At 35.6% G+C, this 13,042-nt stretch overlaps 2 protein-coding genes across 2 annotated transcripts in view; one reads left to right on the forward strand and one right to left on the reverse strand.

The window, feature by feature from the left end:
- The window catches only part of LOC118748826 (pH-sensitive chloride channel 2-like), a gene marked incomplete at its 5' end in the record, with an annotated part of 5,358 nt that extends 2,380 nt beyond the window's left edge, over window positions 1-2,978 (forward strand). The window contains 1 exon segment of the mRNA XM_036483529.1: window positions 2,756-2,978.
- LOC118748827 (homeobox protein ARX-like) overlaps window positions 198-13,042 on the reverse strand; it is a gene marked incomplete at its 3' end in the record, with an annotated part of 242,045 nt that continues 229,200 nt past the window's right edge. The window contains 1 exon segment of the mRNA XM_036483530.1: window positions 198-387. Coding sequence (XP_036339423.1) covers window positions 198-387 — 190 coding nt within the window.

Consider the following 13,042-nt stretch of genomic DNA (forward strand, 5'->3'; position numbering starts at 1 on the left):
ACGACATGAATTCGTCATGCACTTCAAATATGTTCACAATTTTAGAATTTCTTGTTTTTTATGAGTTGGTTTTTTTTTCAAAATTAATTTCCTATAAATGATGCTAATTTTTAAAGGCTACTTAACTAATTTCTTATTATACTCGCTACATTGTCAGTAATAATAAAAAAGTAAATATGATAAATTTTTGCATTTACTTTCCGTCTCCATACCTAGTAGCCATGGTGCCACTGAGTCGTTTTCTTTTGCCGATTTTATAATTGTTTCTGGCAGTGGCAACGAATGGCGCACCATCGCTCCATAGAGTCCATACTCGGCCATTATGGTGCTGCGTCCCCAACATTTCTCTGTTTTACGCCATTTGGCACGACGGTTTTGAAACCAAACCTGAAAATGGATAAAAAAAAATGAAAAGAGGTTTGTAGTGAAAGTTTTTGATAATATTTATGTAGTAGTAATTTGAAAAATATTTAGTTAAATACACAAATATACTTAAGTAAATGTCATGATAATAACCTTAAACGAAAGTATTAAGGCCGAGGCCACACAGTGAGCGGCTTAAAACTAAAACATATGCAATACTATGAGCGGCATTTCTGTATTGCGCCACTTTGCCGCTTATTGCGTGGCCTCGACCTAAGGCATTTTTTGTTGCAACTAGAAGCATAGTAAGTTTCGCCGCACATCTGTCGCCGAAATAAGTATACACATAAATAATCATTTTAGGTTTATGGTTGCTTGGCTTTTCGAGATGTTTCGAAACGTGAACCTAAGTCCAAGGTGCTCAAAAGCGCCGCAGATCAAATCAATGCATTGATCCACACGCCGAAATTTATGCATTATCGGTACAAATTGGCAGCAACGGACACATTAACCAACCTGGTATGACTTAAGACCTATCTAAAATCTCTGCCTTACTTACCACTGAACGTTGAAATGCAGCTCTTTATTGAGCTGACACAAGCCAATTCTACCACCACGATACTCCCCACACCAGTAGGTCCGATCGCGTTCCAAGAGCATCTTACGGTACCAAAATTAAATCTCCGGTCAACCTTATTAGCCGAAACTACCACCAGCTGAGCGTTCATACAGTTGGAAACAGGTGGCCAGGGGCTGAACCCTCATTCACACTCGACATTCCGATTAAAGGGAAACACCCTACTCACATCCAAACACACATCAGTCCAAATAGTCCACGCACGCTTAAGACCTCTAATGTTTGAATACACCGAGCACTCGGACAACACGGGGAGCTAGTCCTCCGTGAGAGCCCTACGAATGTAACCTGCTGTCTCGGACAAGCGCTCCCTTCCTGCTTCCCCGCGCATAGAACACCAAAATCTTGGCTACGCTTGAGGACGCTTAGAATGTACTCAAACATATGTATGTCAAACGATCATTTGAACAATATCCCACTATTCCTTACACATGCATCTAAAAGCCTTTTGTACTACAGATTCCCTTTATTCACGTCATGGTCGGATAATCATGCATTTAAAGGCTGTAGCACGCTGTGTGTGTGTTCCCTGAAAGCAAAAGAAGGAATGCGAATGCGAGTTCTGGATCATATTATAGGAAGTTTTTGTTGTTGTAACAGCAGTGCTCAACCAGGCGGAGTTTCGTTACGATTCAAAGCATTGTTAGGGTGGCTGCTACGATGACATCCCACGAGAAATTGCTTCGATAACATGATGTTGTGATCTTTCACCGCCAATATCTGCCTTTCTTCATGGAGGTGATGCTCGGACGAGATGAGATAACAGCCTGTGCCCGTACGTAGAGCTGCAGAGTTTGCCACTGACCGATCGTTCGCTGGGTCTCCTTGTCGGCTCCCAAATGGTGCTGCCGGCTAGCGACTCGGGGTCTTTGAGCCAGGCTCGCAGTTGTTACAAGAGACTGTGGCGTGCGCTGAGAAGGAGCAGAGGCTGCCAAACGTCACTCCCAGGATTTTGGGGTGTTTAACCGTCGGTATCTAGAAAGTCGCTAAGTTTGGATGTACAATTTTTGATCACTTGTCAAAGCTATGCGGACCCTGTGTTGGCAATGTTTCCCACAATGTTGTCTGCCAAGGCGCCCAAAGTTTCCAGTTTGGTTGTATAAATCAATGACTCCGCTTAACTCCAGTGAAAGTAATCAATAGGCGTCACCCCATATCGGTGGCCATAGTCACTGACCCATTTCGAGAAAAACGGCGTTCACCAAATGATTCCTTCTATAAGCTTTTCTTATTGAACCAAAAATTTTGCAATTTTTGAAATGCAATTTAGCGGGGAAAACTATATCAAATAAAAGATAAAAAAAGAAGGAAGAAATTTTTTGTGCATCAGTACGAAAAGGTATTGAAAATGTTCAAGTTTGATCCTTGAATATCATAGAAATTTCGCAATAGGTATCTAGTTATTTTTGAAAAAATATATATATATATTAAGGACTAATATATTCCCGATCACATCCTCGACTTTCGTCCTTCTAACTTTATTAGTTAAAAAAATAAATTTAATTAAACAGGGAATTTTCAATACCAGCTCATCTTTGCGAACCAAGAAAACTTTTTTTTTGTGACACGGTGTAATCATTATTCGCTAACTTTATTCAACTTTGAACTTTAATAACTGATAGATTTACAGTACATTTCGCTCATAAGTTATTCAAAAAATTTAAACGAAATATTAACCAGCATTATTTTGCAAATGTCTGTAGATCTTAAATGTCCTTTCGATATTTAATAGTCATTTATCATATCTACTTGCAGGAGCGCACATTGGTTGTCTGACAGACAAGTGAGTAGACAGCATCCTTCATCCTCAAACATATGTACATACATAAATCCCTACGCCAACTAAGATTTCCAACAAATGCATTCTCGCATGCGCAGGCCATAATTCACATTCACATTCTAGTGAGGAATGCCTTTTAACAAATTATGTAAATTTTTCCACAATCGTTTTGGCCAACTGAGCGTCAGTCAACACACAATCACGCCAAGCTATGTAAGTAAAAGGATAAGCAGCTGCAAATCCCAAACGTTTAGCGGACACTTTTGACTTCCACACAGCAAATCGCAGCAGACTAACGAAGCATGATTTTTTGTTGTGAAGTGAAGTGAAGTGAAGTGAAGTGAAGCAGTAGAGGTACTAAGTAAAGTGGCAGGCAATATTTTCATATTCACTAGATTTCTAAGTATATATTTTTCAATATTTTTAAAGTAAAAAAAAAACCTAAAATGTAAATACATACTTATGTATATTACGAAAAGCGAGTAGAGGAAAACACGAGTTGGTGAAGGAGGCATACTTTTTGGCAAGTAAAAGTGAAATTGAAATAGTTGAGCGCACAGCCAAAAAGCAAGTGCCAGATGTACATAAATATGTACTACTTCCACATACAAAGTACAAGCCAAGTGTTTACCCATTCACCAGTTGGCATTCAAAGCAAGGGTTCTTCTTTTTTACGGCCCGCTACACTTCATAACTAATAGCCGAACTAAGCGATTTGATGGACCAGAAAAATGATGACTTCTTCTACTTCCATGTCGCATGCTACCCAGTCGATCTTTAGCGCTGTGGGAGGGTTGCTTTGGCGCGTTTTCATTGTGTTTTTGTTTGTTCGTTTTTGTTTTTTATTGTCTTCTTTTATTTTCGCATTAGTTTGGGTTGTTCTGTTTACAGCAAATGTCCTTTATGGTGTGAAACGATGAAGAAGCATGCTTTTTGGGGGTTAAATCTTGGACAGCTTAATGGTTTGATGAAGCTTCAATATTTGTGTGGAAGATTGAGCAATGAGCAATGCTTTTTTTTTGTTTTGCGGTATGTATATTTAGTATGAAATGTCTTGGTAGCTCTTTTTTACGAGCACCAAATGTTCTTATAAACTACTTTTGATTAAACAATGAGCATATGACCCTGAGCGCTGAAAATGGCCATGGCCAATCTCGATTTAATTTTATTATTGGTCCTAATCTGAAAAAGTGCGCCTCGTCGAAAAAAATGTTAATCTAAAGCCTATGATAAGAGTCCAAATTACTTGATATAACATCCATCGTGCTAGTTATGGAATCCGAGTTGAGCTTTATTTGAGTAGGTTAGTTAGTTTAGGGCTTGTAGCATTATTCTGCGGAAGTTCAAAATCTTTCTCTATAAACCAATCATCCAGAGATCATACTGTCTAATTTGATTTGGAGACAAACCAGTTTCGATGGAGGCTGTGACATCTTCAATGAAATTTTTTTGTTCATACTGGTTCTGAATTTATTCTGATGCTTTCTATTCTTGGAAGTAAAGACAATAGATGATTAACAGCTCAACCTAATATTGCCGGCGTGAGTTTTTCTACACACGTAAGCAAGTTTTTCACTCTGTGTGTGCAAGTTTCACTGTGGGCTAGTGGCAATTTTAAATTTAAGTGGCCAGAATAAGTCGGTGGTAGCCAAATCTAGACACCTAGCCAAGAACTAAACGGCACCACTGGAACTGATGCTCCTTTATAAAAAAAATATATGCAATGTAATTATATTAATTTCATTTCATTTATTGCAAAATTATTAGTACAATAAGAGATTTGTTATTTAGATAGCGAAACTCATAATTATATAACATATATAGGCGAATTTTTTTTTTCAAAATTTTATTTTTGATGTAGAAATGCATCTAGGATGCTCTAGGAATATTTCTGCATCAAAAAGAAAATTTTGAAAAAAATGTCGCTTACGAAAGTACGCATATAGAACATTCTTAAAGTTGCTTTTATTTAGACTACTGCGAGTTGCAATTGGAATAGAGTTCTATGCACGAATAGCATTGACAGAGTATAGCCCTGCGGAGGTTAGATAATTCAAAATTTGTAATTTGATTCGATTCGATTTGCAACAAGTAATCATTCAATCACGAATGCACTAAAAACAAAAATCACAGAAAAATCGATTTCGCTTCTTTCAAAAACGGACTTTTGAAGCAACTTGCAACTCATATTACTAGTATCAAGTAGACATTTAGAAAGTGCCAAAACATTTCTTTACTGCTGGCGCCATTGCGATTCTGAGCTTCCCTTAATGCTTTAAATTTATAAGCTTCATACAAGTTTTCATTTAACGAGTATGAATCCACATTGAAGAAGGCTTCGAATTCCTATTGGGACGTTATACAATGTTGTATTATGACCGTTGTCTTACTTATCATTTGAAGTTACACATACACGCATCTATTTATATCTGAAGCTTATACATATGTACATACATATATGCACATAAAATGCATTGAATTGGTTAAATGTTCTGGAAGACAATCTAATTTGGTCACTAATATGCGAATATTTGAATATTATTTGCTATTTTGCCATTAAACATTAAATGCGTGCAAGTCTTTGGAGTATTAAATATGTTGTAAGTGCCTAGCAAGAGTGAACGGCTTCAAATTGGATAACAGCTTATTTTTAGTTACGTACACTTACATACATACATAAGTAACATTTTGGAGGTTTATGATCAGAATTTTACTACTCACTTCCAACTACTGCCGTTTTTGGCTTTTCTTGCTCCATTTTTTTGTTTTTGTTTTTTAATCTGAAGCTGATAACACTGTGAGATAAATGGTAGGGGTCAGTGATCGGGAAGGGTTCAAACTACCGGGGAAAGTTATATCGGTAAAAAAGAAGTTATACGTGTCCCGGCGTTTCGCTGGGTCTCGTCTAGGAATCGAGATATATATATAACTATCATATAGGGGAAATTGTCGCCTTTGGTGGTCTTTTTTTGACATAACTCGAGAACCACTATTTTGCTCAAACAAATTTAAAAAAATTAACAGTTTTAAAAAAACTTAATATTTTAGGCAAAAAATATTTTTTTTCTTCATACATTTATTTTTACCGGCAAAACTGTTGATTATATAGAAAAACGTTATATGAACAGATTAAAGGAATTGTAATTTTAAATTTGTTTGAGCAAAATCGGACTAGTGGTTCTCGAGTTATGTCAAAAAAAGACCACCAAAGGTGACAATTTCCCCTATATGATAGTTATATATATATCTCGATTCCTAGACGTGACCCAGCGAAACGCCGGGACACGTATAACTTGTTTTTGACCGATATAACATTTCCCGTTGGTTTCATCCCATCCCGATTTTGACTGTCGCATAGTGTAATTTTTTAATTCAAAGTCAAACTTTCTAAAGTCACTTAAGCTACTTTAATTGACGGGCACAGACATGTATGCATATACATACATATGTACTTCTATGTGAAATTGCGGAAAACTATCTCCAACCATACGTGCCTATGTGAGCCATTCCTTTTCATATCGGACACTAAATTTGGTGTCACACTTTTGATTGCAACAAATATTGTTAACGAAGCGATATTCTGTCGAAATCCGCAATAAAATCTGCCTTTTGCTAATTTTAGTTCTGCAATTGCCACGCCCATTTCTTGGGGTTTGTCGCCTTAAAGAAAAATGTTGACATACAAATATTATATCTGGATTGGTATTCTATCGGAATCTGCAATACAATTTAAATTCTTGCAAAAACCCGATGTTTAACACCTTACCAAATATATCTTAGTATAAGTTTTCGAAAAAAAATTACAAAAAATTTTTGATTCTCATAAAATAAACCATCTCGTCACAAAGAAAAATATTTTAAAAATAGTTCTAGAAAAACCCCCATTTTTTCGAACCACGGTTTTTATAGAGAATTAAACAAGGATTACGATGGTATAATTTTAAATCCGTTATTAACTGGTCTTCACTATGCAAATCAACTTCAAAAAGTTCAACTGTTAATAGCTAAGTTAGTTTTACCACAGTCTTGACCGTCTTATATATATATGGAAATCTTAAGCCCGTTTCTTAGTTTTAAAATGACGTTAAGATAAAGACTCTACGATCAACAGAATCCAAAATATAACGATTTGAAGGAGTGCATGATTAGTCAGAACCACGAAAAAATGCAAACTTTGACAGACCATATCTCCGAAGAAAAAAAAAGAAGAAAAAACTCCTCGAATACGTGTTAGCTTATTTCATGTATAGAACCCACAAAAAAAAATTTGAAGCGAATCGGAGACATGACATAATTTTTTTTACGAAATCCGTCCGACTTAAAAAAGAATGGCTTATATATTCGTTCTATTGGCCAAGCTTGAACGCATTTATTGTATTTGTTATGCGACAAATAAGATAATCCAAGTGCATATCACTCATAGATAAGATACATAGTAACACCCGGAAATGAGTCACTCATTATCGCATATCGCTTGTCCCACTAAAGAAAGTCTCCAATATTGATTGTTTTTATTTTTATTTCTTGCCTATGCGAAACGTGACTGATGACCGAATGGTATTTTGTTCCCAGCATTACGTATGACTGATCCTACAAATAAATGGAAAAGTGAGCCGGGTTTAGTATTTGCAAACATTTAAAAATAAGTTTGAGTCAATTTACTGTAATTTCCATGCCTCCAGGTTGGACTTTTACGAAGGATAATGACTTATCGCCCACCCCGCAGGATCCAGAGCGGACTGGCTTAGGGGGGAAAAACTTGGAACTTGGAATGAGTAGTGCCAAGTTTTGACAGGAGAAGCTTGTGGAATTCGGGGGCGCGGAGGTGAGACAGCAAATAAAAATCTGGAATATAATACAAAGTACTGAAGGAGTAAGTACTTTTGTAATATAGATTATGACAGACGGTTGTAGTGCCAAATAAGAAGAAGAAGACTAAGAAGGAAATTATAACCAATTAATTTATGCGCTGGTTAAGTGTAGGTAACTGGAGGTAGGTAATTGAAGTGTAATTTTTGACTAGAGCGCCGTGACAATATACTGAGCCGGTAAGTGCGCAGCGAAATGAAAACGTTTGGGATCGCATGCTATAGGTCTTTGACCCTAATAGAAGGTAGGTCCTTCGCATTTTTTATTTGTCAGCTGTGCAACTTCTCTTCCCTATTTTTAAATTTTCTTTATTTGTATATGCATTTCTGCTCTTTTCATAATCAATATAAAAGTTTGTAGAAGTTACGTATGCATGCACATTAGACTGGGTCGCGAAAAAAGGATGCAATTACTCTCCCTTGTACCATGGAGAGTTGGCAGATGATGCCATCTGGGTGGTATATTCTTACCTCTCTTGTGGTGTTCGTTAGGCGACAAATAAGTGTGTACGAACGCTGTGAGTACAACGTCAGCAGTGGCTCTTAATTCTTTGCTGGCTTTCCTAAAATGAATCAATGGAGAAATCGACACACTGTCGATACTGACGGTGCCAGAACTAAAAAAAAACGAGCTGAAGAGGCTGCCTAGAGTTACCTTATGGTACTTTATTGCTTTACGTTTGATGTCAGCAGTCTTTCGATCGTAAGTATTTGCATCACTTAAAGTAGCAGACTGAAAAAATTACGAAAACTGGGTCTGAAGTGATAGCCAAACTGCTCTTGGAAACCGTTTGAAGCTTTTCACGAATACTCCAGGAAAGTAACTTGAGGCTGAACTCTTTAGCAATTTGGAATGGGCTATGATTTATGTGGTATCGGGGCACTATGATGATCAAGACAACGAAGTGGCTGAGGAATTGACAAACTGTGATTTCTTGGAGGTTATAATTCAATGAGAGCCAATTATATGGTCAAGCATAGCGGATAATGTCGTGTACTTTAAGAAACTCATGAATAAGGCACATGAGAACTGTTGGTGCAATACTGACACTTGCAAAACATTTAAGTGTGGTGGTGGCGGAATAGCTTCTCAGACAGAAAAAGTGAGCCACGAGGCCTGAGGGCTGGGAAAATCGTTTTGGTTTCTTCGGCTACCCACAATTCCACTCTTTTTCACACTTCTCCCCCGAGTTTGAAATCTACTTGTAGAGGATCTGAAAAAAATGCTAAAGATCGACTTTTTTCTTATGCTCGCCCCGATCTAATGTAAATACATATGTATTTCATACTCTCAAACTCAGTCAATTTTCGACCAAAAGCTACTTGTCAATTAACCTAGAGGGCAATGTATTCCCAATACTACTCGTATTACACATGTATGCATACATACATACATATGTGCTTATGCATTCAATGGTAACGTAGTGCGGTATAATTAAAATATTGATAACCAATCAAATCTGCTGCAACCACAGCAAATCCATTGCAACAACCACTTTGCTAAAGCGAACAATTTTAACAGATTTTCAAAGTAGCATGCATTCGACTATTGAAGATGACGAAAACAAAAGATACAAAAACAACTACAATAGATGGTATTAAACATGATTTTGGCATGGCATGAGATAACCCAGTAAGAAAATTTTAGCATCAATTTAACCAAAACAGCTGCGACCATAAGAGTCTGAAGCGGTAATGGACACCGCCTCATTTAAGCTTTCTATAAATTTTGTTTAGACCAGTGATAATCAAAACAGAGCCCGCGGGCGGAATTCTTCAAAGCTCTCTGCAGATGTTATATGCGCGCACAGAGTAAAAGCTCTCTCTGAGCATCACTGGTATATCTCTCTACATTGCTGGTCTGAAGCGATGCCGATTAAGATACTTGTTATCCCCAGCCTTTGTCATCCTAAAAAGCTCCTTATAACGTCGACAATTGATTGCCGTCTAGCCCGACCTGGCAATATCGTTCACACGAGCGGCCGAATTCAGTAGAGCGCCGTACTGAGAGGGATGATCTATTCATTGTATGGGTTTCTTGGCGTAACGGCCAGTTGGCTTTAGCGAGTCATTACACCACAAAGGTTCCATCCAACTCATACCCAGTGGCATTGGCTTCGTATCACTTAGCGCTGGCATTGTTTTATTTCTTCAGTGGACATCTACGGAATCGCAGTCGCGGTCACTGTTTCGGCAACCAGAGACAGTTTTTTGACAGCCCTACAAATAGTTGGTCAGGGCCTTTAGGAGTCTTGTGGTAGCGGAGCGGTTTTGGCCAGGTGGCAGGTGAGTACCAGCGTTCCTACTCTTGCAGCGTTATTCAGAGGATTTATATTTCATTTGGTCTACTAAAAGATTGCAGGTTTCTGAAGGTGTAGGCTCCGTAGACCTGGGCCTTTTACTTGATGCTCTAAGAAGAGGGAAGGATTTCTTCTGCCCTGAAAAAGGCGGACACTCGCCGACAGTTATAGGTCTTCGACAGCACTGTGCTTCCTTACATGTACACGTCTCGCGAGTGAAGGGTCTGCTTCCGCCTCTGAAGAAGAGCCGATTGATACTATTTACCTAACCACTGATCTTTAGAATGCGTTCCTGGTTGTTGACACAGCAGTCATTAGTGGTGGCTGAGGTTTAGTTATCTTTGACTTGGTCAAGCTTTGCCGGCAGAGAATCACACAAAATAAATAGATAATTTTGGTAGCAGAGCTTAACATTTCCAACACGGACTTCATTTGGGTATAAAATCTACTTGTGTACGGGTTCTGTGACATACGAATTTGGGACTACGGGTATAACCTGCCACACAGTGAAGCCATTCAACAGCTTACAACAACAAATATTTGCATACTTGTGTCATCAAAATTGCAGTAAATTGCAAAATTGAAATGCACTTGAGCGCATGGCAAGTGTGTACATAGTAAAAGTAGTAAGTAGTAAGTATATGGGCGATAGGACAAACACATGATGGTAAATACATATTTACGTATATGTGTATTAAATGAGTAGTATGCGTACTATATATGTGTAGGTACATGTATATTTGCAAGGATATTCGCTTTGTTCCCACCTGAATGGATGTCGCTTGATGAATTTTCATCAACATTATCATCCAATATTCGCCCTCCGTCTACTGCAGTGCTTTTACCACTCTTTTGGCAGACCCTTGCACCACTCAATAAACCCGATCAATACACAGTCAATCATCAATGCAGTCATATTTTTCTGTTCGCTTATCCGCTTATATGCAATCCCTCTCGTGTTCATTCACACTCCTGTCCAGCTGCCTGAGTCCATGAGTGGTGCTCTCTTCCCCCCTCTCACCCCTTCGCTTTACCGTTTGTTTTTTGTTTATTGTACATTTTCCAATTTTCATTTGACATTTTGCCCGTGACAGCACCGCCAACGGTATTTTGCCGCCATATTGTGAATTGTTGGCCATGTTGCCTTGAATGCGTGGGCAAAGCGGTTCACCTGTTCTTTCAACCGGCGAACTCAATAACCCATAACCCGCTATTCATTGCGCGACAAACAAAATGCGTGGCTATGTTCGTTGGTATCTGCCTGTATTTTCGCAGCACGTCACTTGCAACCCAATTTGCTGTTTCCCCACTTTTTGCGTGCGCCACAGTGGCTTTGGAGTTTCCGCTTTTCATTAATAACAGCGAAAATATTTCATTGACCGATAGAAAGGATGGATGCCTTTACCTGGCCATAATTGCACTCTTGTTTTTTTTTAGCTAGTGTGAGTGAATGGAATGGCTTTTTTTTTTAAGAGGCGCGATTAATTTATTTTCTATTGATGAAATTTAGGGGAGGTCACATATAAAGAAAAAAATAAATTATAAATCAAATAAAAATAAAATAATAAAAAATCAAATTAAATAACAAAGTAAGTAATGTAAACAAAATCAATATCACTATAATTGTTGAATATAAAATAAACAATTAGAGTTAACTTAAAATAAATAAAAAATTAAAACGATTAATTAAAGCAGAACATTAATTAAAAAAATACATTAAAAATGTTATATAAAATGAAAGCGAATAAAGCGAATCAAAAAAATTAGAAAACAAAATACATAATTAAATAAAGTTGTCAAAAATAAAACAAAATAAACTAAAATAAAAATATAAATTCAACTAAAGATACAAATTAATAAAAGATTTAAGTAAATTAATAAAATTATAATTAAATAGAAGTAAAATAAAAATATAATAAAGTAACAATTAAATAAAAAAATAAATAAAAAAGGCAAAATAAAATAAAAGTAATAAATTGAAAATTAAATAATAATGCAAAAAATAGTATAAAGAATTATATTAAATAAAGAATTAAATAGAAATAAAACAACGGAAAATATTTATAATATTAAATACGTACAATACAAAAATAATTAAACTAAATATAAGAAAAAAATAACACAAATGAACTAGGTAAACAAAAAATAAAAACTTTTAAACGCAATTAACATTAAATAAAACCAAATAAAATAAAACAAAGCAAAAGATAAAATTAAATTTAAATATATAAAAATAAATAAAAAATACACTAAAATAAACAAAATAAAATTAAGTACAAAAAGTTTAAATGGAATGAAAGCAAATAAAACAAATGCAAGTAACAAAATTATTAAAAAAAACTCATAAACTAAATAATTAAAAGTAAATTTAAAATAAAAATATAATAAAAAAAATAAAAAATAAATAAATAAAAACCCTAAATTAAATTTTATATGTAATTAAAAAAAAATAAAATAAAATCATAATAAAAAATGCGTAATAAAATAAAAATTTAACACGAGTAAACTAAACAAATGTTCGTCAATTTTTTTTATTGTGGCGTATTAATATTTAATTCAATAGCGTTGTTCAGCTTTGTACCACAATTTTGTATTCTAGGAAAAATGGAAAAAGTATCGAACTCTACGTAGTAGAGCTTCTACCGCTTAGAAAACAAAATCGTGGTACAAAGCTCAATAACACTATTGAAATAAATAAAATGTTCAATATAACAGAATAAACTTAAGATTGGATGAAAGATAAAATAAATACATTAAAGCAAAATATTTAATAAATACAAAGATTAAAATAAAAATTAAATTAACAAAATTTATGAAATAAAATAAAATTTAAATTAATAAATAAAATATAAAAAAAAACTAAACAGAAAAAAATAAAGTAAAATAAAACATGTAATTTAAAGCAAAAAAAGCAAAAGATTTCATTTCTCATATACAATTTTAGGAGTACCGTTGGTTTTTTCTTGATCTAAATGGCGGAACTAAACCAAAATATTATGAAACCACGTTGGTTGAACCTCTCCGATAAAAAATGAATGAAAATGGCTCACGTGGTCGATGGTTATCTGGTAACATATGTATGTACATAAAAAAA

Source organism: Rhagoletis pomonella, unplaced genomic scaffold, assembly GCF_013731165.1.
Source record: "Rhagoletis pomonella isolate Grant_MI unplaced genomic scaffold, Rhpom_1.0 Rhpom_scaffold_00013, whole genome shotgun sequence".
In the NCBI taxonomy this organism is placed as follows: domain Eukaryota; kingdom Metazoa; phylum Arthropoda; class Insecta; order Diptera; family Tephritidae; genus Rhagoletis; species Rhagoletis pomonella.